Source organism: Eubalaena glacialis, chromosome 2, assembly GCF_028564815.1.
Source record: "Eubalaena glacialis isolate mEubGla1 chromosome 2, mEubGla1.1.hap2.+ XY, whole genome shotgun sequence".
NCBI classification, from domain to species: Eukaryota; Metazoa; Chordata; class Mammalia; order Artiodactyla; family Balaenidae; genus Eubalaena; species Eubalaena glacialis.
This window is the reverse complement of record NC_083717.1, coordinates 121,388,130-121,411,817: the sequence shown is the minus strand read 5'-3', so window position 1 is coordinate 121,411,817 and position 23,688 is coordinate 121,388,130. Positions and strand designations below refer to the sequence as shown.

At 45.5% G+C, this 23,688-nt stretch overlaps 4 protein-coding genes across 9 annotated transcripts; 3 read left to right on the top strand and 1 right to left on the bottom strand.

Moving 5' to 3' along the window:
• Positions 1-1,308: 1,308 nt before the first annotated feature.
• TINF2 (TERF1 interacting nuclear factor 2) lies at positions 1,309-7,148 on the top strand. 5 transcript variants are annotated; one of them, XM_061180705.1, is made up of 10 exons: positions 1,309-1,828; positions 1,971-2,075; positions 2,196-2,297; positions 2,377-2,484; positions 2,589-2,685; positions 2,853-3,315; positions 3,401-3,468; positions 3,576-3,667; positions 3,803-3,887; positions 6,119-7,148. In XM_061180705.1, the coding sequence occupies exons 1-10, from the start codon at positions 1,637-1,639 to the stop codon at positions 6,238-6,240; spliced, it is 1,434 nt and encodes a 477-aa protein (XP_061036688.1). In that variant the 5' UTR covers positions 1,309-1,636; the 3' UTR covers positions 6,241-7,148. The 5 variants fall into 5 exon arrangements, with proteins under 5 accessions (XP_061036688.1, XP_061036687.1, XP_061036686.1 ...); XM_061180704.1 differs by lacking the exon at positions 6,119-7,148 and adding an exon at positions 5,598-6,112 and having other exon boundaries at positions 2,377-2,475; XM_061180703.1 differs by lacking the exon at positions 6,119-7,148 and adding an exon at positions 5,598-6,112.
• On the bottom strand, positions 4,545-10,905 carry GMPR2 (guanosine monophosphate reductase 2). The gene is made up of 10 exons (XM_061180708.1): positions 10,757-10,905; positions 10,254-10,374; positions 9,994-10,113; positions 7,803-7,886; positions 7,479-7,652; positions 6,570-6,651; positions 6,372-6,478; positions 6,144-6,186; positions 5,306-5,465; positions 4,545-5,130 (listed from the first exon to the last, which is right to left on the bottom strand). The coding sequence occupies exons 2-10, from the start codon at positions 10,338-10,340 to the stop codon at positions 4,941-4,943; spliced, it is 1,047 nt and encodes a 348-aa protein (XP_061036691.1). The 5' UTR covers positions 10,341-10,374; positions 10,757-10,905; the 3' UTR covers positions 4,545-4,940.
• Positions 10,906-11,240: 335 nt separating this feature from the next.
• NEDD8 (NEDD8 ubiquitin like modifier) lies at positions 11,241-21,046 on the top strand. Its single transcript, XM_061180701.1, has 4 exons — positions 11,241-11,376; positions 19,972-20,019; positions 20,188-20,270; positions 20,856-21,046. The coding sequence occupies exons 1-4, from the start codon at positions 11,359-11,361 to the stop codon at positions 20,950-20,952; spliced, it is 246 nt and encodes an 81-aa protein (XP_061036684.1). The 5' UTR covers positions 11,241-11,358; the 3' UTR covers positions 20,953-21,046.
• A 983-nt stretch (positions 21,047-22,029) lies between these two features.
• Positions 22,030-23,512, top strand: MDP1 (magnesium dependent phosphatase 1). 2 transcript variants are annotated; one of them, XM_061180698.1, is made up of 6 exons: positions 22,031-22,151; positions 22,268-22,328; positions 22,402-22,512; positions 22,843-22,950; positions 23,048-23,133; positions 23,311-23,512. In XM_061180698.1, exons 1-6 carry the CDS (start codon positions 22,115-22,117, stop codon positions 23,400-23,402), a joined length of 495 nt encoding a protein of 164 aa, XP_061036681.1. In that variant the 5' UTR covers positions 22,031-22,114; the 3' UTR covers positions 23,403-23,512. The 2 variants fall into 2 exon arrangements, with proteins under 2 accessions (XP_061036682.1, XP_061036681.1); XM_061180699.1 differs by lacking the exon at positions 23,048-23,133 and having other exon boundaries at positions 22,030-22,151.
• The last annotated feature ends 176 nt before the right edge of the window (positions 23,513-23,688 follow it).

Sequence of the window (23,688 nt, the reverse complement as noted above, 5' to 3'; positions counted from 1 at the left end):
CAACTAGGAGTTCACATGCCACAACTAAGACCTGGAGCAACCAAATAAATATATAAATAAATAAATATTTAAAAAAAGAATTACATCGGACTTCTCTTCAGAAACGATGCAAGATGAGAGTGCAGTGAAATGTTTAAAGTGTTGAAGGAAAAAAAGCCTACCAACCTAGGCTTTTGTATCCAGCAAAATTATCTCTCAAAAGTGAAGGAGTAATACTTTCTCAAACAAAAATTGAGGGAGTTTGTAGCCAGGAGACCTGACTTGCAAGATATGCTAAAAGAAATTCTTCAGAAAGAAGGAAAGTGACATAGGTCAGAAACTCAGATCTACATAAAGGCAGAACTTTACGGAAAGAATAAATTAAGGTAAAAGTAAAAAGGAAGATAACTAGAATTTCGTAGATGTCCGATTTGGGTACTTTGGAACTTCCAGCTAGATGTCCCAAGGGCAGTCGAATGTGTGGCTCACCTCAGAAGACTGATCTTGAGTGGAGACAGGGAGGGATATGGGAGCCATTATCTCTAAGAAAGGAGATGGCCCAAGGAAAGGGTAGTTTCACTAAATCCCTGTAAGGTAGTCAGAGCAGGTAATTAATTCAGTCAACAAAAAATATACACTGTGTGCCAAGGTTCTGTCCCTGGCAATGGAAATAAGGAGAGACACCAGGAAGGGTGCCAAGGAGAAAGACAAGTAAAACGGTCAACTATATTAGGCGGCTGACTGGCGTAAGCGCACAACAGAAATTCGAAAAAGGAAATCTATTTTATTTATTTTAGAACTACACGATTAAAAAAAAAAAGATATCAAACACAGAAAAGCACAAAAATTTCCTGCAGTCTCACCATCTAGAAAAAAACCAGATTAACAATCTGATGTATCTTTTCAAACTTTGAATTTTACTTTTTAAAGGCGGGCGCCCTCTCCCATTCTGTAAAAAAAACAGTTGAACTCTTACTGCAAGCGGCGCGCCGCCCGGGGAAGGCTTTGAAGGCGCTGGTTTGGGCGCTGGGATTTAAGGAATCGTATTTGAGAGGGTGAAGACGATGGAGAGGGAAAGTGGCATAAGCCTCGCTTTACAGACTAGAAAGTCAAGACCTCAAAGAACGATGGGCCCCCTCTGCAGGCTCCGCGAAGAAACGCAAAGGCCAGAGGCGAGGCCCAGGTCCCCAGTCCCCGCCGCCCAGCAGCCGTCGGAAGTGCAGGGCAGCGGGGGCGGGGACCGGCAGCGGCGCCGGATCTGCCGGGGCGCGGCCTTATGACGCGACGTCTCGTCTCCCCTGTCTGGCGGCCCATTGGTTCTCCACTACCACCCTTCTCCCGGGTAGGGAGACTGGTCGCGGAGCCGGAAGCGAAGTAGCCTTTGGGTTCGAGACAGCGGCGGCGTTTAAGGCAGAACGACCTGTTGCCAGTGGAGCTGGCCAGCTTCTCCATTCAGGCTCCAGCCCGAGTTGGAGAAAAACCCCGGGATTCCGGTGGCCCATGGGAGGGCGCAGTCTCGGATCGCGAACTATCCGGCACAGACCGAAATAGCCGAACCTGTGAGGGCCACCGGAAACCCCGCCTCTAGGAGGAGTCGGGAAGCCTTGCCAGAGGTAGGAACCCAAAGGGACGGCTCCTGGGGTGGGGCCCGCCGGCCATGGCCACGCCCCCGGGGGCCGGTCCCGCCGCTCTTCGCTTCGCAGCCGCTGCCTGCTGGCAAGTCGTGCGCGGACGCTGCGTGGAGCATTTTCCGCGAGTATTGGAGTTTCTGCGATCCCTGCGCGCTGCTGCCCCCGGCTTGGTTCGCTACCGGCACCATGAACGCCTGTGTATGGGCCTAAAGGCCAAGGTATTGGAGTCAGTAGGACCCGGTAGAGGGGAAAGGGACGGGATGCGAGGACCTGTCCTGGGCCGACTGCTTGGGGGTGGAACCGGTTGGAAAAGGGCAGCTTGCCCGGACGTGGGGATTCTGAGCTCAGTACCCTTCACAGCTGGTGGTGGAGATGATCCTGCAGGGCCGACCTTGGGCCCAGGTTCTGAATGCCCTCCATCGCCACTTCCCAGCGTCTGGACCTGCAGTGCGGGACCCCAAAGCCGTGAGTCGTCCCTGGAGCAAGCCCTACCCCCAGTTAACACTTGGTGCAACAAAGTTGCTCCTCCTCCCGGTCACTGGATTCTGGTGCCCCTAACTTGTTTGCCTTCCTTACCCTCAACAGACAAAGCAGGATCTGAGGAAGATCTCAGAGGCTCAGGAAACCTTTTGCCAGCAGGTGAAGCAGCTGGCAGAAGCCCCTGTTGATTTGGCTTCGAAGCTACAGGTGGGACTAGCTGCTTTGGAAGCTATGATGTAGCTGTTCTCTCTAGTCCTCTTCTGACCGGCTTCTTTTCCTCCTGCAGGAACTTGAACAAGAGTATGGGGAACTTTTTCTGGCTGCCATGGAAAAGCTGTTTTTTGAATACCTGTGTCAGCTGGAAAAAGCACTGCCTACACTGCAGGCACAGCAGGTTTTGCTAGGGCAAAACACATAAGGGCAGAATGCTGGGGTGGGGGATAGGGGGTGGAGTTGTATCAAGGCCTGTGGTCTTCATGCCTCTCTCCCTGCCCACAGCTTCAGGATGTGCTGAGTTGGATGCAGCCTGGCGTTTCTATCACTTCTTCTTTTGTCTTGAGCCAATATGGTGTGGACATGGGGTGGCCACTTCCAGGTACCAGGACCATCTAGGAGAACTAAGAATTTGGGGGTGGAGTGTTTAGCTTGCGACCTTTTGAGGCAGCCTATTGGAAGGGTTACATGGGCCTGAGGCGTAAGAAACCAGACTGAGTCGATGTGTTACTATATTACCTTTTTAAGGAGATTTGTTTTCTTTCTCAGAGTGCTTTGCTACTGATTCAATGAACATGACAGAGCCTATGGAGCAGAGTCCTCCCCAGCAACCAAGACCAGCACTCCACGACCCTCTGCCAAAAGCCCAGCCTGGCCCACACCTTCCTCAGGGTCCAGCCTCAAGGAAGCACCCGGAACCTTTGACTGGCCACCACTTCAATCTGGCCCCTCTAGGCCGGCGAAGAATCCAGTCCCGGTGGGCATCCACTAGCAAAGGCCATAAGGAGCGCCCCACAGTCATGCTGTTCCCCTTTAGGAATCTGGGTTCACCAACGCAGGTCATATCTAAGCCTGGGAACAGGGAAGAACATGGGACACACACATTAGATCCAGCAGGTGCTGTGGGCACCAGAGCAGCCTCGACTGGCAAGTCTAGGAGTCCGTCCAAGACCCTGGGAGGAAGGGCTCTGAAGGAGAACCCAATTGACTTGTCTGCCTCAGAGCAAAAGGAGTGAGTAGAACAGTTGCTTCTCCCTACTAGCAGCACATGCCCTGCCTGCTTTCCTTTCACCCTGTCTTGCTTGCTCCCACCCTAGGAACTGCTTGGATTGCCCCATGGAACCCCTGAGATTGTCGTTATCGCCTCCTAGGGCCAGGAAGTCAGGTAGGTATCCTGAGTCAGGACCACATCAGACAGCCTCCTCTCTTGGGGACTCCTGAGGTCCTGTGTTCACTGAGAAGAGTACTTGGACTCTGGTTTCCTCCCTGCAGTGCGTCCTCCATCTCTGTGCAGCTCTGACATTACTATAGGGGACCTGGTTTTGGACTCCGACGAGGAAGAAAATGGCCAGAGGGAAGGAAGGGTGAGTAGGAAGGAATGGAAAGCTGGGGAAGGGGATGGGCGGGCAGAACAAGACAGAAAGCCATATGATGCAGGATATGGAGGGCTCAGGGCATGTTTCAATGATGATAGGATCTCCCTGCTCCCTTCTCTGCAGGACTCTCTGGAAAACTATCAGAAGACAAAGTTTGACACCCTGATCCCCACCTTCTGTGAATACCTCCCCCCTTCTGGCCCCAGCGGTGTGTCTGTCCCTGTTCCTAACCATACAGACAGTTCTAGACTGTTGTGATTAGACTGGAATGCCCACGGCACTCTGCCTGTCTCCTTCCTCCTCAGCTCTCATGCAGTTTAGGGGGAATAAAGTGGAAGTCCAGGCTTGGGTTGCCTGACTACATTGCTAAAGTTACTTTGTAATATTTAATAATTAAATTTTGGATTTGTTAAAACACTGTCTTCGTTCGAGGGAGGGGAATTAAGGCTTCTATAAGGTCAGTGTAGGTCATTCCTTAGAAACAGAACCGGCCTCTCCAGGGCTGGAAGGGGATCCCTTTGCCATTTTACTTCCCTTGGAGAGTGTTGTTCAGACATGCCCAAAAGGGTTACCAGGGCTGAGAGCCTGGAAGAGAAATTTCCTTTTGCTATTCTGAAAATACTGTGTGTGGTCTGATGCCAGAATATACTTGTAAATTCTCACGCTGCCAGGTTACCTGGGGGTGGTGGCACTAGAATGGAGATGCTTCATGGGAAGGGCACTCACTGTCCTTGACTCCACTGGGTCAGTGCCAACTCCTCCACTTGCCCTGCAGCAGCACCCAGATGCCAGCCTTGTGCAGAAACCCCCAGAATCTCAAAGTCATTGGGATCTCTCTTTATTGAGGTATTTAAAATACATAAACACTTCTGAGCTTTGTAGATATTCAAAGATCTATTTAATGAATCTGATTAACAAAACATCATTCTAAAAGCCTATCTCTTCCAGACCAAGGCCATATAAAACACTTATGTATGAATCAGCATCTTTTCCTTTTAATAATCTTCAGGATTCTGGGACCCCAGGTTCCCATTTGATTATCTTAACTTTATTTTCTCAGCCTGCCTTCCTTGCTTCCTCCCCAGTGAGTGCCCTGGGCATTTTGCATGTGCAGATAAAGTACAGAATACTGCAGGAGCCCTCAGGAGAGAGAGGATAGGAAATGACCAAGTAATAGCCCTAGTAGCTGGGATGGGAGAGGGGCCCCCTGGGGAGCCCTGTGGTGGGTGCTGGCGCCCTGGGAGGGCAGAACTGCTCAGGTCTAGCTCTTGTCACTGAAGATCGGATTCACCTGCTGGGTGACACGGATGAAGGTAGTTCTCCGGCTCAGCTCCTTCAGCTTAGCTGCTCCCACGTAGGTACAGGTGGAGCGGATGCCTCCAAGAATGTCTCGGATGGTATGTTCCACATCCCCTTTAAAGGGCACCTCCACTGTCTTTCCCTCTGAGGCCCTTAGAAGAGGAAAAGCTTTCTTACCTTTTCTCTCTGGATTCCTTAAGCCCAATGACTCTTCCCCAGTCTCTAGCATTTAGTCCCTGCTCATCACTTTTCTTCCAAGTTCTGCCACCACCTTACTTGGAAAGTCACGCTTTCCAAGAACCCTCAGCTTCTGGCCTCCACACCTACCTGTACTCAGCCACGCCCCCGGCATACTTCTTCATGGCCATTTCAGAACTCATGCCATAGAAGAGCTTGTACTTCTTGCCATCCCTCTCGATGAGCTCACCACCTGACTCGCTGTGCCCAGCCAGCATGCCGCCCAGCATCACGAAGTCAGCCCCTGCCCCTGCCAGCACCAACGAGAGGGGAAAGAGATGAATCTGGCCCAGGTGCCCACATGGTCACCCTCAGAAGCAACGCACACCAAATTCTCAGGCCTGCCAGTGATTCCGGCATCTTCCTGGTTTTGTTTCCCTAGCTGGCCCACAACCCAGTGCACAGGCCTACTCTGCCCTGGCTTCTATTCCTCAGTGGACTTGCCAAGAATTTAAAATAGAGCCTCTGGAGATGCCCTGCCTGGCCTCTGCTCTCTCCTTTTTGCTGCTTTCGCCATTTTCTGGTCACCTCTTTTTACTCTGCCCAGCCGAACAAGACTCACTTCAAGTGTCCCAAGAGCAAAGCTCTCCAACTTCAGTGTGAACAAGGATCACCTAGGAAGCTGGGAAAGTGCAGATCTGTAGCCCCACTCCCCAGAGCCAGATGCCATGGGTCCAGGGTGGGGCTTGGCATCTGCACTGTCCCGCAGTCCAGGGGATGATGCAGATGGCCCTGGCCCACACTAGGAGTCCACATCAGAGTCTCAGGATTTCCCCTGCTGGTTTGCCCCAGATGACACCACAGGCTTCTGGGTCACTAGTCACATAAAAGAATCTGAACAGCTTTCTTAGACTTCCCTAGCCTGCTCCTAGACCCTCAGAGGTGACTCATCCTCTTCTACAGGATCCTCCTTCTGTGCCCTCCTTACCGAAAGCCTTGGCCACATCCCCGGGACAGTTGCAGCCTCCGTCCTGCAAAGTAAGGAGCACTATGAAGAGAGAGCATGGATGCCCCAAGCCCTCTAGGAGGTCCCAGTGGCCCACCTCAAAGCTGACAGGAACCCAGGAGTCCTGATCCACCTCTACCAGAGCCTCCAGACCTGCCAGAGAACCCAGATGTCTGGCAGCCTCACACCCTACCCTGCCCTTGGCCTTACGGAAATGATGTGGCCTTTGAGGCCATGGGCAGCATCTGCGCACTCCATCACTGCGCTCAGCTGTGGATACCCCACTCCGGTCTTCTTCCGGGTGGTACACACGGAGCCTGAGAAGAACGTGACAAGGATGAGAGGGAAGTTCTCCACAGGTGTCTGCCACTGAAGCAGTGGCCAGTGGCCCCCAGTGAACCAGCTTACCTGGTCCAATTCCCACTTTGATGATGTCAGCCCCAGAGAGAATCAGCTCTTCCACCATCTCTCCTGTTACCACATTCCCTGCCTGGGACAGAACCATCAAAACAGAGCATTCTTAGGGTCAGAAAAAGAGGTGATTGCATGCTTCCAGCATTATTACAAAGAAGAGTACCTCGGTTCCCTCTATCTGGGCCCTCTGAGGGCTTTTAGACCAGTCACTTCAAAGGACCCTGCTTTCCAAGCTGAGGTAAGGGGGTGAGTGGCCAGTGTCACTGTTGTACTGGGGTAAAGCGGGGGTCCAACTGGAACAAGCTCACATCTGATTTACAGTAGATTTATCTCCCCCTCCCCTCCAAAAGACCCAAACACATCCTTTGCTTAAGCTGTTATGTCATGAAACCTCTCTGGCTTCCGGGAAAGGGGGAGGACATGGTAATGTCAGCTAAATACCCATCTACACAATTGTCTTTGCTTTTGATGGACAGAATAGAGAGACCCCTCAATGCTGCGAAGAAAGTGAGGCCTTGTCATCACTCCCCTGAGCTTGTAAAAAAAAATAAAATAAAACATCATTTCATGCAACTCCTTCAATATGACTGTAGTATCTGTCCATACTTTTGGGCAGGTGTGTATGTACCAGAGGTATGTACGATGCAGAAATGTTCCACTGTGGTTTAGTGAGTGATGTCGGGCACTGGATTTACAAAGACTAGGTATCAAGGTTTGGAGAAGACGGCACTGGCCAGTACACAAACATTTAAAGCATGGAACCATGGATAATCATCCAGTGACATGATTAAGCGGACTAGGAAATGCAGCAGAGGAGAAAGGAACTGGTGTAACAAAATGGTGTGGCGGGAAAGAGTGGAGGAAGGAGAGGAATGGACCCACTACAGGGTAATAGAGACATACCATGATGGTGTGTTCAGGGAAGCGCTTCCGCACATCCTTTACAAATTCAACAAAGTGTTCAGAGTAGCCATTGGCCACGTCCAGGCATATATATTTCACCTGGGGAATAGCGTCCAGGATCTGTTCCAGCTGCTTAAAGTCAGCAGAGCCTGTGCCTGAGCTGGCAGCCAGATGCTGTGAGAGAAACAGGGCCATTAGCATGTAAGAAACGCCCTGGTTGGTTAGCCAACAGGGGTGGGGAGGTAAGGGTTGGTCCCCAGGAAGCCAAACAAAGATTCCTGGAAGACTGGGCTAAGGAATGGATCAGGGGAGGACCAGTGTTACCTGAAGACAGTCAGGATTCTGGCTAGCAAACTCTTTCCACTGCTCGAGGCTGTAGTGTTTATGGACAGCAGTGAAGAGGGAGAACTGGGAGAAGAAAGAGCCATCAAAAAGGAGGGAACTTCGTTAGAGTCTCTTTTTCTAAAAATAGACCTTTATATTATCCTATCTGAGGGACAAAAGGACTGAAGTCTGGAAAGAGCAACTTGAAGAAGTCAGTGGTTGAGCTCGAACCTCAGTTCCACCATTATTCTCTCTACAAATGCAGTCGGGCTTTTCCCCATAAGCTAGTACTTGCCCAACACTCCCACCAAAGTACTAAGTCACCTGGATTGGATTTCACCTGCCAGCACGTACAGTGCTTCTGAGTTAAAAGGTGACAAGGACAAGCTGTTGGTGCAGTGGGACAAGCAGTAGACAAAGAACCATGAAGAGGCTGGACGGAGCCAGTGTCTGCCTGCACTGACTCAGCCCCTCCTCCTATGATAACCTAGTAGGGAGCTAACCTACTTTCGGTATCTTCTGGTCCATTTACCAGCAGTAATTCAGTGAGCCTAAATGCTCACAAAATCACAAGAGGTAAGGCCTTAAGGTTAACAGTCAATAAGGTGCTACCCTTTCTCCATCTCTGCTAAAGTAAAGGACGAATTTTCTTGAGACATGGACCAACCTGAAAAGTCTATCTCATTCAGTCTATTTCAGTCAACCAAGTTCAAGGATATAATGACTCATCAGACTTGTATTTCCTAGCTCAACAAATTGCAAACAACATGCCAATACTTTGAGAAAGGCATTCAAAGCCCACTTGTGAATGCTGGTGTTTGTGATTTAAAAGTGCAGACATGGAAATAGACAAGACAGCACAAATCTTGCAACAGATGAGAGACCCAAGGGAGTCAAGCATCAGCCAGCAGTAAGGAAGTGCAAACGCTATAATACTCAGAGATCATCATCAACACTACCTAGCTAACGCTGGTACTGAACTGTGCTTTCTCAGCAACACTCTGCCATCAACATGCTAATAGACAAAAATCACTCTAGGAGGTCAGCAGACCTTGGAGATAAACTGGCATAGGGTGGCATGATGAGCATATCCAATTACATACCAAGCTAGAGATCTAGAAAAAGATCCTTGCTTGCATCCAACCTTTTAATTATTACTGAGACTTGGTTGTATCTCTAAAATCTGATTTCTTCAGCACTCAGCAGTAATGAAAAGCCAGTCTCAACATAAAGCATCAAGACAGTCCTGGCAAGGTCCATACATTATAGGACATTTGTTAACACTGAAGTCAGATTCACCATTCCTTAACTCTGCTGGACAGGCCCGGTGGAAAACGGGCAACAGTGGGATTCCTAAGCAGTTGGTAAATGGCAATAGTAATACAGTACTAAAGCTGCATAACTATGAACCTCAGAGAAATGACAGCAGACATTCCACAAAAACTTACAGCAATCAAAAATAGAGAAAGGGAGATGAAGTCCTTAAGGCTGACAGAGCCACAAGCAGCAGCAGAATCCATCAACCAGGGCTACCTGGATTAACCAGAAGAGTGCATATGTCCTCAGGATGCCCAAACTATCTACCTTCTCAGCTACAAATATAGAGGCAGGTAATATTACTGAAAGGAGCAGCAGCTTCCATTTTGAAAATGAGCAATAACCTGTATATAAGAAAAACACATTCCATTTTGGGCACATCCCAGAAACACCCAGGAACCTAGGACTTAAAGAAGAGGAAGATTAAAAAAAAAAAAACAGGCATGAAAGAAAATAAACTTCTTCTCTCTAGGATCTTCTAGTTAGGAATTTTTGAATGCTCAAACTATATCTAGTTTCTGGACTAAAACAGTGAATGCTGATTATCATAATAGTGTAAAGAGGGATGCAGGTGATTTGGAGAGGGTGATCTGGGTGGTGGGAAAAGTTGGCAGGATGTATAAACTGCTGGGCAGGAGAAAAGGGAAAGTTCTGTTAAAATGGGGGCAAAATTTAGCTTTGAATCTCATTAACTCAGATGGCCCTTTAAAGTTATCAGATAAAGGGGCCTTAGTACTACTGCAGAAAACAGAAATTGAGCATCCTGACTGTTAACTGCCAGAGTTGACCCGGGATGGGGGTGGGGATGCAGATACCTCTGCAGTCAGCCCACAAAACTGGACACCATGAGGAAGGGGTATGAGGGAAATCCTACCTTACAGAGAACCTGGGCCATCTCAAAGGTGCCTACGGTATCCATATTGGCTGCAATGATGGGGATCCCAGCGTACATCTGCTTTGAGTTCCGAAATGAAAAGGATCTTGTGAGATCCACCTGCAGATATGAACAGGAAACTAAGCATTTCATTTACCAAAAAACAAGTATTGCAGGAGGGCAAAAGCCAGGAATCTTTCCCAATCCTGGCCCTCCAGGAGCTTGGGATCAAGAAAGAGCAACTAGAGAAGCAGGCTCACCTCACTTCGAGACTTAAGGGTACTGCGTTTGGGCCTCAACAGGACATCCTTGAAGTCCAGTTTGACGTCGTTGTCGATGTGAGGCATGGCAGGCACCTCAGGGTAGCAGCGAATCTGAGGGCTGGAAGGTAGGAAAAGTCAGGAGGCAGTAGCTGAGCCAATTTTCCCTTAGAACTTAATGTTCTGTTAGGGCTGGCGGCAGGGCTCATCTCTCTCCTCGCTTAAATTGTGGAAGGTCAGGGCATTGATCGAGGCATAGTCCCTGAAGACCGTCACCTCAGACCCGTGTGGTTTCACTTACTCTCGGTGTCTTCAACCCAGGTACTATTTGTTGGGGAGAAGAATTGGGATGGAGTCGTGAGTGACCCTAAATGGTGCGTTCCTTACCCCACTACTCTTCTTTCTCCCACCCCTGCAAAGAGCAGTTTGGGATAAGAGGCAGATTTGGGAGTGAGAAGGAGTGGTGGGATCCCATAACCAGCTTCCGGAATAGGGGTACTCACTTCCTGTCGCCGTGGCCAGGTGGCAGTTGACCGAAGCTCCTCTTGATTAGCTACTAGCCTCGCGCAGCCCCGCTGAGCCTTGTGGGCAGCGCTAACAGGTTCCGCTAATTGCCGGAGAGAACGAGTAACTGAGGGATTCCAGCTTCGGTGCTGGAGGCCTTCTGGGTAATAGAGTTCACACACTGAGGATGCCGTTGGATCTGAGGGGCAGGGGACTACAACTCCCAGGGTGGGACGCGCGGAGCTGCCTCCTGGCATGATGGGAGGAGTAGTTCGTTCCGCCCCCGCTTTATACTAGCCTCGGCTCGCTGGGGACTCTCAGAATTGCAGAGGCATCATCTCTGCTGTAACTAGGCGGGCCGCCTCCTTTTCTTTCTTTTTTTTTTTTTTTTACGACGCCACAGAAACGAAACGCGAAGGCATTCCTGAGCCTTTCCGGAACCCCGTGGAAAGAAGGGGGAGGAGCGAGGGGGGAGGGTGGAGCCAGGCAGTGACCCGGAAGCAGAAGTGACTCCCACAGGCTGAGTGCTGGGGAGCTGCATCGGCGATCGCAGCGGTAGAAGCAGCAATTTATCTGTGTGCAGCCCCAAACTGGGAAGAAGATGCTAATTAAAGTGAAGGTGGGAGCACCTCCAGCCTTGCCAAGACGCAGTGGTACTGGGCTGGCCGCTGTGCCTTAAGGGAGAAGCCGGGAAGGAAAACCACGCCTTTCCCGAGCGTGGAGGGGGCTGACAGCCTCGGGGCTGCGCGCGAGGGGTGATGGGGTGTAGGGGGGTGCCCAAAAAGGCTTCGAGAGCAGGGGCTGGCCCAGCCAGACGACCCCGGGGTCTGTGCTGTGCCTGCTTTCATTCCGGGACCGTTCCTTGACCCAGAAGGAGGCCGCCTTTGTCCGGGGTCTCGCTGTGTTCGAACCCCCGCGGTCATAGAGAAGGCCTAGCAGCATCTTGGCCCCCCTCTCTCTCGGATTCTGGGAATAAGCTCTGTTCTCCATCGTTCAAGCCCAAGTTACCTGCTTCTCCCAGCGCCTAACGTAGGCTACTCCGAGTACAGCACAAAAACGTTAGCCTAGGGAACCGGGGCCTCCCAGGAACTAGACTGTGAGCTTTTGCTAGTTGTCGCCAAGGTGTAGTATCTCAGCCGGCCTTCAGGAAACAAAGCTGGGAGCGTGTTCAGTTAGCACCTGACTTTCTGAGCCAGCATCCTGGACCAGCCTCACTTCCCTTGACTGAGGCAGGTTAGTTATCAGTGCCCTAGTTCCTGGTACTAGCAGTGTTTCCTTCATCTCCATCCCGCCTCCCGTGGTTCTTCACCAATTTCCAACCCTCATTAGTCCTATCTGCTATTTCCTCCTTTGTGCCTTAAGAGGGAGGGACAAAAACTAACAATTGATGCAGTGCAACGTTAGTTTAGCCTTTTTTTTTTTTTTAAACTGCCAAGGAAGTCTATCGTTATTTCATCAGCTCCTTAGTGTATTTATCATGCATAATAGCCATTAACCTCTTCAATCCTTCTGAACCACCATCTTAGCTGAGGACTGAGGCCAAGCAGCATGTTAAAGGTCATTGTTTTTTAAATTTTGAGTAATGACCTATAAAACAGTCACTAGTGGTAAAATCAGTTTAATAAGTCCGTGGGTCACAAGCAACAAGAAAAAGAAAAAAATAGAAATATCAGGGTATACTTCTGGGTAAGAGGATTGTTTGTGAAATTTTGGTTTTTATTTTGTATGTATATTACATGCATGGATGTGATATTCGTTCATATGTATTTCTTAGTGTGGGTCACTGTCCAAAAAGTCTTGAGAAACATTAGCAAGTGAATGCTTATGTCATTTCAATACATATGGATTCTCAGGTTCTCTTAGTCCTCCCTTAGTCCAAAGAAGAGGTTATTACTATACTTTTGTTCAATGTTTTGTAAACCTTTTTTTAAATCTCAACCTACACAAAAAAATTTTATCTCATGGTCCCATACAAACACAAAATAACTGTGTGTGATATGCTCTGGTATTTTGAATTCTATTCCAAGTTGATTTCATAACCCACTGATGGGTTGAGACCTGCAGTTTAAGAAAATACTGTATTCTAGATGGGCTTCTCAACTTAAAAATGTGTAAGAATCACCTGGGGATCTTGTTAAAATGCTGATTCTAATTCAGTGGTCTGGGATGGAACCCGAGATTCTGCATTTCTAACATTCTGCATTTCTGCTTGTCTGGGGAGTATGCAAGGTTCTACTTTCTTTGAATCCATTTTTATTTAGTACGTCTCTAAAATTGTCAGGCTCCTTTCCCAAAACACTTTCCTTTCCACCTTCAAATAGGTTTCTCTGTCCATCTTTCTCTTTCTTTTTTGTATGTTAAATACATTTTTGTATGTTAAATAAATAAAGCAATTAGTTAGCTGTGAATTACTATACAAATGATAGGTTTTTTAGCAGGGTTCCTTTGTAAATTATTCATTCTTCCACTGTCGTTCTCCATGTAGGTAACTTATTCCATATCTCTTTTTGCAATCTTTTACAACTAAATCCCTTGTCGACTGAAGGAAAAACACACAACGTAAGAGCTGTGAGTTCAGTTTTATTTGGGGACTTACTGAGGACCTTAGCCCAGGAGACAGCCTCTTAGATAGCTCTGAGGAACTGCTCCAAAGGTAAGTGGGGGAGGTCAGCATGTATGTGATTTTGGCAAAGGGTAATCAAGCACACATCTCGGTAGAAGGTTGCTGCTAGTCAAGAGGAACAGACACCTTAGTTAATGGTTTTAGTGCTTTTCTAAGTATGGGAAGATGTAAGAATTTGGGTTCATAAAATTTTCTCCTGAAAATATCTAACTATCTAAAGGCCTGTTCTATTAATTTTCCCAGAGCACATTCCTGATGTGCCTCATTCCTGCTCTCCACCTTGAACTCCTTTCAGGCTGGGTTGAAGGTCAGCGACTGCAGTGGCTAATGACTTAATTCTTGTAGAACCAGGAGGCAAGTGACATCCTTTAGTTGGCACACTCGTGATTTAAAACTTCTCTTGATACCTCATCTCTGTGTTTCTAAAATTAAATACATCATCTTCTGTCTTAAGCCATCTTCCCAATACTCATCTCATATATTGATCCCATCAATCTACCAGTTACCTGGAACCCAGTTCTTTAAAATCATTGTTCTCTTATAGAACCTAATTTTTCTTTTGATACATCTTTCTGTTGATTTTCTTTCCATTCCCATTACCCTTGTTCTCATCTGGGGTCTCATTAACTTATATCTTTATTTCTCTGTGATACCTCCAGAGAAATACCTCTTGTTGGGATACCTCCAACAAGATTTTCCTACTGCCATTCCCCTCTAAAGTTTAGAGTCTAGGGACTTCCCTGGTGGTCCAATGGTTAAGACTTCACCTTCCAGTGTAGGGGGTGTGGGTTCGATCCCAAAACATAAAACAGAAACGGTATTGTAACAAATTCAATAAAGACTTTAAAAAATGGTCCACATCAAAAAATTCTTTAAAAAAAATAAAGTATATGTATTTTTAAAAAATAATAATAAAGTTTAGAGTCTATACCAAAATATGGTGTACAAAATCATAGTGTACAGGTCTTCTTTAACCTTCTTTTTCATCATATTATTCCCTAACCTCAGATCCTGCATTGATTCCTCTTAGCAAATTACTTTGGGCACCTGTCTTTACTATCTAAGCCCCAGTTTTCTCATTCATGCTTTTTTAAACATAAAATAAAACACAAAGCTCTTAAGGGTTAAGTTCAAGGAGTTTTTAACAACAGTATACCCCCATGTAGCCACAGATCTAGAACATTTTCACCCCTGCCCTCTGAAAGTTCCATAGGTTAGTTTTGCTTGTTTTAGAATTTCATATAATGGAATTATAGAATATATAATTTTTGTGTCTGGCTTCTTTCACTCAGCATTATGTCTGTTGTTGTGTCTGTAGGTCTGTCTCATTACTGAGTAATACTACATTAGATGAGTATATCACAATTTGTTTATCCATTCTCCTGTTGATGGACGTTTGGGTTATTTCCAGTTTCTGGCTATTATGAAGAAGGCTTCTAATAGCCAGAAATGATGATATGAACATTGTCTTTTTGTGGACTTATGTTTTCATTTCCTTTGGATAAATACCTAGGAATGGAATTACTGGGTCATGTATAACTTTAAAAGATGCTGCCAAACAGTTCTCCAAAATATGGCACCATTTTACATCCCTACCTGCAATGAGTGAGCATTCCAGCTGCTCTGCACCCATCTTTATTATAGCTATTTTAGTGGGTGTGAAATGTTATCTCAGTCAGGTTTAAATTAATCACTGTTGATTTTCCCTCACCACAGCACTTTGTCACTGCCCCTTGTATTTTGGACGATAACATTCAGTATGGCATTTCTTGTATATTGGTTTGTTCTATTAATTGTATGTCTCAGTGTCTCTTGGTTGTAAATCTTCACTTGAAGAAGATTGTTGGCAAGGGCTAGGTCACTTAATTTCTTTTATATCCCCTACAGTGCTTATAGCAGAATGTCAGCCTTAGGTTCATCATAGACTAGTTGAATAGCATTGAATGTATTCCCAGGTCACAATGACCAGATTTGAGAGAAGAAATCCAGTATGACATGGTCTTTTAAAATATCTTTTAAAATTGAAATCAAGAATATCTTTTTAAATTGTTCAGTTTTAAATGATTTTAATTATGACAATTTCAAACATATACAACAGCAGAGAGAAGGAATAATGCACCCTATACGAAGCTTCAAAAACAGTCATCTCATGGCCAATCTTATTTTATTTATACTCACCAACTTTCCTTACCTTATGTTTTAAGGAGCAAGTCCCAGATAGCGTAGCGTATATTATTTGTATATATTTCGGTATTTATCTGTAAAAAAGAACTTTTTTTTTACTAACATAACCATAATTATTACACCTAAAAAATCAACAGTGATTTCACACTATCATTGTCTCATTTGTTTTTTACAATTTGTTTGAATCTGGATCCAACTAAGATTCATACATTGTAGTTGGTTGATAAGTATTTTGGGCCTCTTTAAACCTGTAATTCCCCATTTCCCCCATTTTTTTCTTGTTGAATAATCTAGGTGGTTGGTCCCATAGAGTTTCCTATAGTTTGGATTTTGCTGATTACATCCCATGCTGTCTTTTAATATATTCCTCTTTCCTCTGTATTTCCTGTCAATTGGTAATAAGATCTAGAGGCTTGATTAGTCCTTTTTGTCTGTTCATGTGTGAGAATAATTCATAGGTGGTATTGTGACATATACTTCTGTCAGGTTGTTTTGCTTTCTGCGATGTTAGTCATTGCCTAGATCCATTATTTCATTGGCGGTTACAAAATGGGGATATTCTGATTTTATTGTTGCTTCCTACATTAGCTGGGATGCTTGAGCAGTGTCCAGTACAGTGGCCATTAGCCCACGTGCACTATTGACCACTGGAAACGTGGCTAGTGAGACTGAGGAATTCAATTATTTTATTTGTATTTAATTTTAATTAATTTAATATAAGAACTGAAACTTTATTCAGTAGTTGGAAAACCTTTTAACTTGTTTGGAACAAGTTGGGAATGTAAATGTACTTTTTCAACTGTAAATTGTGAAATTTAAATACAGATCAAGTATTTCAGATGATAACTTACCATCTGAATTGAGGTGTGCTGTCAGTATGAAATGCACACAGAATTTTGAAGATATGGTTAGAAAAAAAGAATGTAAAATATATTAATAATTTGAATATATTGGGTTTCAGAATATTAAAATTAATTTCACCTTTTAAAAATGTGGCTATAGAATATTTAATATTGTATATGTGGCTTTCACTAAGTTTCTATCTCTAGTGGACAGTGCTGCTTTACAGAATGCTTTCCTTATACTCTCATCAAGGACATTGTTTTAAATTTTTTTTCTCATCCCAATGTATTCATGGTATTAAAAAATGGAAAATACAAAAAAGCACAAAGAAAGTAATTTAAATCACCCATAATCTCACAACTCAAAATAAAAGCACTGATGTCTATATCCTTCCAAACTTTTCTGAAAGCATATAAATACATGTATGTGTGTGTTTATTTATTTAGTTACAAAATAAGAATTATACTGTTAGTCAAAACATTGTTTGAGAACTGTGTGATTTTTCCCCCTGTGTTTGTACCATAATTTATTTAACCCTCAATTGTGTGATATTTGGATTGTGTTTCTAGTTTTTCAGTTTCAAAAAGTTGCAATTCATTGTCATAGGTATATTTTTGGACAGAGAATTATTTTCCCAGAAGTGTTATTGCTGGGACACCATATGCCAGATTGCTCTCTGGATACATTCATAGGCTTCTATAGTCGATCTCAGAAACAAAGGACCAGTGCTAGAGTTTTAGATTTTATAAACCAATAATTTTTTTCAAATGTCATAAAGCCCAAGCATCTGACTCTTGGGAGAGCAGTTCTAGGCTTTCTGTTAGAGTCTTTTGTACTCTTTAAAAATTGTTATTATTAAATCAGAATGAATATTTATTAATATTCATGTGATAAAGGAATATATTTTTATTAGATATTTTATTAGATAGTACAGATAAAGGGAGAGTTAGCTTTGGTCTCCTCAGTCCTACTCTCCTTCTCAAGGATAATCATAATTTTAGGAGATAGGTATACTTTTAATCCTTTCTTCTATGCATGTATGTATGTATATATTTACATATAGAAAATGATACATAATCATACATTCTCTAGATCTTTCCATGTTAGTGTATAAACTGTTGCATAATAAATGTATCATTCTATGGGTGTACCATAGTTTAATAGCTTTCCTATTAATAGGCATTAGGCTGTTTCTAGTGTTTTGCTTTTATGAAAGGTGTTGCAGTAAACCTCACATGTTCCTCTGAATACGTCCTCAAATTTCAAGTTTTTCCTTTAAGTTAGTTATCTAGAAATAGAATTGTCTGGTTAAAGAGTCTTTGCATTTAAAGTATTATGATCAATAAATTGAGATAATTTGTGGACAACATGGAATTGCATACTTTTCATTTTGTCAGGAAGGAGCCTAAAAAAATACCATATATTGTCACTGTCGTTTCATAAAAGGACATTTTAACACCTGAAAATATTTAGTTTCATGAAAATCTCATTGTTGTCATTACTTTTCTCATTTTACCATAGACTATTGAAAATTTTCAAACAGACCAGCTTGAGTTGGGGTGGAAACTTGAAAATTACTGTTGTAATTTATTCTTTTGCATCCAAACAGGTCAATCCAAAGGACTTACTCTTGCATTTTTTGAAATATCCTTAGTAGTGAATCATTCTCATGGTTGAGAAATTAGATCCTAAGTACTTTCTTCATGCTGGTCTTTGTGAATACCATAAGTAGGAACCATATGTTATTTTGTGAGTCCACCACAGGAGTGTACATTGGGTCTCAATACTAGATCAGCCAGACTTGGGCAGTACTGAGTACAGAGCTGAAAGCTCAGGTTCTGGGGCCAGAGAGTTTGTGTTTGGATTCATACTCTCCTTTTGACTTCATAGGCATGCTTTTTAACCTGTCCAAACCCCATTTTCCTCAGCTATAAATGGTGATAGTAATAGTACATATCTCCTAAGTACTTGCAAGGATTAAATGTATTGAGGCATGTAAGACACTCAGCATAGTTTCTAACTCTTGGAAAGTGTTCAGTAAATGTTAGCTCTGATCATAACATGATCATCGGTGTATTTAGCCGTTCCACAAATATTTATTGACTGCTTCTATGTCAAACACTGTGCTTTGTGCTTAAATTAGGAAGATTGAACAGTCTCTGTCCTTGAGGGAGCTGGAGTATAAATTGGAGAGTTTGACACTTAAACAACTAGCTGTAATGGCTATTAAAGTGTATTGGGGACAAGTCATCAATCTTAAAGTGTCCCTTGAAGGTTTGCAAAAGAGCGGAAGAGGGCATGGCAACAAGAAAAACAGTAGAAGCAAGGAAAATGCCCCTAAATTATGGATTACTGTAGACTGGTGCAGATGGAGTTTGAAGAGCAAGGATGGATAGGAGATTAGATTGGATGAAGCACATTTGTAAGTGTACAATGAGGGACTTCCCTGGTGGCGCAGTGGTTAAGAATCCGCCTGCCAATGCAGGGGACACGGGTTCGAGCCCTGGTCCGGGAAGATCCCACATGCCGCGGAACAACGAAGCCCGTGTGCCACAACTACTGAGCCCACGTGCCACAACTACTGAAGCCCGCACACCTAGAGTCTGTGCTCTGCAACAAGAGAAGTCACCGCAATGAGAAGCCCGCGCACCGCAACCAAGAGTAGCCCCCACTCGCCGCAACTAGAGAAAGCCCGTGCGCAGCAACGAAGACCCAACGCAGCCAAAAAATAAATAAATAAATAAAATTTAAAAAAATAAATAAATAAGTGTACAATGAGTATAATTATTGTGTTTGGATATCAGCAGCCCTTTGCCTATAGAAGAAGTCAAGAAGACCAGAGCTGCAATTTAGGATTTAGGTGGGAGTCTGGAGAAGATATGGGAGAATAGAATGTTGAATTCTAGTATTACTTAAAAAGTTGGTCAGGGACTTCCCTGGTGGTGCAGTGGTTAAGACTGCGCTCGCAATGCAGGGGACCTGGGTTCAATCCCTGGTGAGGGAACTAGATCCCACATGCATGCTGCAACTAAGGGTTCGCATGCCACAACTAAGGAGCCCTCGAGCCACAACTAAGGAGCCCTCCTGCCACAACTAAGACCCGGCGCAACCAAATAAATAAATAAATATATTTTTTTTAGAAGTTGGTTACAGGTGATCTCCAGTGTCCTTGAGAATTCTCTGAGTTATCTGAATGTTAATTTCTGGCATTGGTACATAAGACAAGGTCCTTCTCAAAGGAATACTTTCCTTAGGACAATTCTCATTGCTGTCTTATCAAAAGGAGTTATGGTATTCTCTTGGATTCTAGCGGAATGGGAGGTGAGATGACCTGTGAGATTAAAAGGGTCAAATGGTTTACAGAATCTTCCCCTATCAAAGTTGTTCACAGCCTAAAAATGTCTGAAATCGGGTGTGGTCAAAATTTCTGACACTTCAAATCAGCTTTGAGAATGTGCATTTCTCAGAAGGTAGTAGATCCCCCAAGACTAGGCCAGGATGTTTTACCTAGGAGACAAATTTTATATTGGGCTATAGGATTCATGAAACCCTTGCCTGTTTCAGACGCTGACCGGAAAGGAGATTGAGATTGACATTGAACCCACAGACAAGGTAATGTACGCCCAATACCTCTCCATGCCTATCTCCCTACATGTACACTTGCTTGGGTATGCTGATGAACTGAGTCCTTCCGCTCTCATACTCTCTGCATAGCTCTTGTTCTTTCCCGTTCCACGGTCCTTCCCCCTGAGCAACCCCTGACTACTTGTACCCCTAAAGGTGGAGCGAATCAAGGAGCGTGTGGAGGAGAAAGAGGGAATCCCCCCACAGCAGCAGCGGCTCATCTACAGTGGTAAACAGATGTAAGTTTGGAATGGGAATGAGGGCGTGGCCATCTTATGTGAAGGTGAAGATGCAAGTACTGGAGGTGGAGCAGGCCTGCCTCTTTTTTGTTGTCTCAGACCCTTTGGCAATTTGATGAAGGCTATGAACCCCTTCTCAGAATTAGATTTTTGCAGACATAAGATAAAATGCATGGAATTACAAAAGAAACTAATGGGATCGAAATACACATCACACTACTAAAGCAAGTTTGTGATATATGTACTTCATTAAGATCTAATGATGGATATAATAACTACTATAATTTTAAAAGATTTTCAAGATACCTACAAACAGTTGTGAAATGATAGGAAAATATCTAATTTTTGTTGTTAACAAGTTACCCATATTGCTAATAATACCCCTGTGGGTTTTTTGCCTGTGTTCAAAACTGAAAGAAATATCAAATTTCAGTTAGGGGTTAGTAAAAATATAAAGATGTAATTTTTTTCTCATCTGCATTCATAGATCCCCAGACAGATCCATGAAACCCAGGTTAAGAACCTTGCTCTAGATGGTATTTCTAATACCTTTTTTTCTTTTTTCTTTTTTGCCTCTTCTTGCAGGAACGATGAGAAGACAGCAGCTGATTACAAGATACTAGGTGGTTCAGTCCTCCACCTGGTACTGGCTCTGAGAGGAGGAGGTGGTCTTAGGCAGTGATGGACCCCCCCCCCATTTCACCTCCTTGCCCTGTCGCTCATTATGAGACATCATGTATCCTCTCACACTGTGGGACACCAGAGCCACTGCCCCCTCTCCTGGATGCCCAGTCTTGTGTGTCTGTTGGTGGGAGACTGTGAGGACCCCAGGATGCAGTGTTCCTGGCCCAAAGGGCCCTTGCTGGCTATTGGGTTTTAGTTTGCAGTCCTGTGTGCTTCCCTCTGTTAATGGCTATGTCCCTGGTTGTCAATAAAATATTTCCTAGCCTCCTGGAATCTTTCTTCTATTGCACAAACGTGACTGAAATCAAAATGGGCCAATGCACACTCAGTTACACCAGGCTGAAGGAGTAGGACAGTGTAAGAGAATGTGCCCTTAGAGGGGTTCTCAGACTCTAAGAGTCTACATTCAGTGGTGTGCTGGAGCCAGCTCTTAACCCGCTCCAGAGCTAATTGTTGGCATCTTTCCTAACCCCGTATTAAGTGAGTTCATGTTGGTAGCTTGAAATTGGCCATGGTAGGAATATTTACAGAAATTGACAAACAATACAAATCAGCCCTTCTCCCCAAACTGGTTGTTACATATCTGTCAGCATACTACTGACGTGGGTGGTAGAAACCAGGAGAGTGAATTCTCCCCCATTGTGACCCTACTGGACATTTGGGCCTGGTTCAAGAAAGGCATCAAGAGCTTAGCAGACACTGCATTCTTTTATGGCTGGAATATTGCTGAGGGCTCTAGGCTCTATACGGTGGAGTGGCTGATATGGAGAAAGGATGAGTGTGGAGTGACAAGCTATGATGGATCACTTTAGGACTCGGTGAGATAAAATGAGAGACGGGTGCCAGAAGAAAGGGCTTCCCTTCCTTGTCTCCTCTAGTTCAGTAGAAGCTGGCGAGGCCGGGTGGGGTGGAGAAGCAAGGGAAGAATATCCCTTGGAGAGACTTGAGGACCATTGCGATCCTGTGAGCAGTCGCATTGGCACTTTGCTGCGGGCTTCCCCACCACCACCACCAGAGGGCGCTCTTGCGAGGTTTTGGGGCCGATCTTCCCAGCTCAGGTTGGCGGCGCTCTAGTCGCCGCTTCTCTAAGGCCCGCGGGGCGGCCTGGGAGCCGCGGCACAAAGGCCCGCCTCCGTGCGCGCAGCCTGTGGGCGCGGGTCATGGCGCGGCTCCCGAAACTCGTAGTCTTCGATCTAGGTGAGGGGCTGGATTGGGAAGAGTTTCGTAGGGCACAGTTTTTTCCAAACCCCAGTTGATGCTCTCGAGGCCCTGCGCCCGCCCAGGCTGAGACCTCCCCCTCCTTCCTCTCACAGATTACACGCTGTGGCCGTTCTGGGTGGACACACACGTAGACCCGCCGTTCCACAAGAGCAGGTGAGGCGGGGCTGGGGAGGTCTGGGGCCAGGCGGGGCCCCGCGGGAGCTGAGCACACTCTTGCCCTCTCCAGTGATGGAACTGTACGAGATAGGCGGGGCCAGGCCGTCCGACTGTACCCAGAGGTGCCTAAGGTCCTGGAACGATTGCAGGGCTTGGGGGTGCCCGTCGCGGCCGCTTCACGGTAAGAAGAGCGACTGAGTCGGTATAATGCTGAGAGGTGCATGCATGAGGAGACTTCCCGTGTAACCCCTTGGCTGCAAAAATTTAGGCGGTGCAAATGTGCAGGTATTTGTATATTTTTCGAATTGTACCCTCTCCTGTGCATTTTGTTTGATAAACATTGGCTCAGTGCCACCTGTGTCATACAGGAAGGATATGGAATTGAATCAGGGCGGAGGATGCCTACCCATTCCGGAAGAACAGCAAGTTGATTTCCCCCTGGTTACACATAATTTCACTTGCAGCCTTGGCCCTCCACTCTCCTGATCCCATCTACTACACCTTTTTGCAGGACAGGTGAGGTTGAAGGGGCCAACCAGCTACTGGAGCTCTTTGACCTTGTCAGATACTTTGTTCATCGGGAGATCTATCCAGGCAGCAAGGTCACGCACTTTGAGAGGTACGCTGAGATAAGGGGAGAAGCAGGGAGACAGAAGACCAGAGAGGCTGGAGGAGCTAAGAAGCCAGAGTGGTTACCCTCGCCGTGTCTTGCACAGGTTGCAGCAGAAGACTGGAGTTCCTTTCTCCCAGATGATCTTCTTTGATGATGAAAAGCGGAATATTGTAGATGTCAGCAAACTGGGTACTGAGTGGCAAGGATAGCCATTTGGGGAGTGAGGAGAAAGGGTTCCTAAGAGGGAAGGGGTTAGGTAGATATGTACAGGATGGATAGTTTGCATGCAAGTGACACCCCAAAAAGGTGAGAGTCATAATAGGGAGCCCTGAAGGCCTGATGAAATTGTGGCTTCTTTCTTTCTAGGTGTTACCAGCATTCATGTCCAGAATGGAATGAGCCTTCAGACCCTAACTCAAGGATTAGAGACATTTGCAAAGGCGCAAGCTGGACTCTGAGGTCCAGTCCTGTGGATGAGCCTCATTTGAGGCATAGAACTGAAAGGAAATCAGGAGGGCATTTTCAGGTGCATTTGTAAATTATTAAAGTGTATTTGTGTGTGGCAGAAGAGATCTCACCCAGTGTGTGTTGTTTCTAATTTTCTAGCGTGTGACCCGGGGTGGGCCATCCGGAGGTGCCAAGACCAGTATGTGAGGCATTAGACTGCATCAGGTTCTGCCTTATAAACTTGTGGCAAACCCAAGACTGTGATCCTCTTATGCTCTCCCCATCCCCACACCTCTC

Bases quoted from the DNA above. Each gene is read 5' to 3' on its own strand.
- TINF2 (XM_061180703.1), top strand. From the start codon at position 1,637: ATGGCCACGCCCCCGGGGGCCGGTCCCGCCGCTCTTCGCTTCGCAGCC. The intron at 3,316-3,400 runs GTGAGTAGAACA...CTCCCACCCTAG, and splicing joins TCTGCCTCAGAGCAAAAGGA to GAACTGCTTGGATTGCCCCA. The intron at 3,888-5,597 runs GTGTGTCTGTCC...TTGTTTCCCTAG, and splicing joins CCCCCCTTCTGGCCCCAGCG to CTGGCCCACAACCCAGTGCA.
- GMPR2 (XM_061180708.1), bottom strand. From the start codon at position 10,340: ATGCCTCACATCGACAACGACGTCAAACTGGACTTCAAGGATGTCCTG. The intron at 7,887-9,993 runs GTAGGATTTCCC...TTCTTCTCCCAG, and splicing joins TGGCCCAGGTTCTCTGTAAG to TTCTCCCTCTTCACTGCTGT. The intron at 7,653-7,802 runs GTAACACTGGTC...TTTCTCTCACAG, and splicing joins AGAATCCTGACTGTCTTCAG to CATCTGGCTGCCAGCTCAGG.
- NEDD8 (XM_061180701.1), top strand. The intron at 20,020-20,187 runs GTAATGTACGCC...GTACCCCTAAAG, and splicing joins ACATTGAACCCACAGACAAG to GTGGAGCGAATCAAGGAGCG. The intron at 20,271-20,855 runs GTAAGTTTGGAA...CTCTTCTTGCAG, and splicing joins ATCTACAGTGGTAAACAGAT to GAACGATGAGAAGACAGCAG.
- MDP1 (XM_061180698.1), top strand. From the start codon at position 22,115: ATGGCGCGGCTCCCGAAACTCGTAGTCTTCGATCTAG. The intron at 22,513-22,842 runs GTAAGAAGAGCG...ACCTTTTTGCAG, and splicing joins CCCGTCGCGGCCGCTTCACG to GACAGGTGAGGTTGAAGGGG. The intron at 22,951-23,047 runs GTACGCTGAGAT...TGTCTTGCACAG, and splicing joins AAGGTCACGCACTTTGAGAG to GTTGCAGCAGAAGACTGGAG.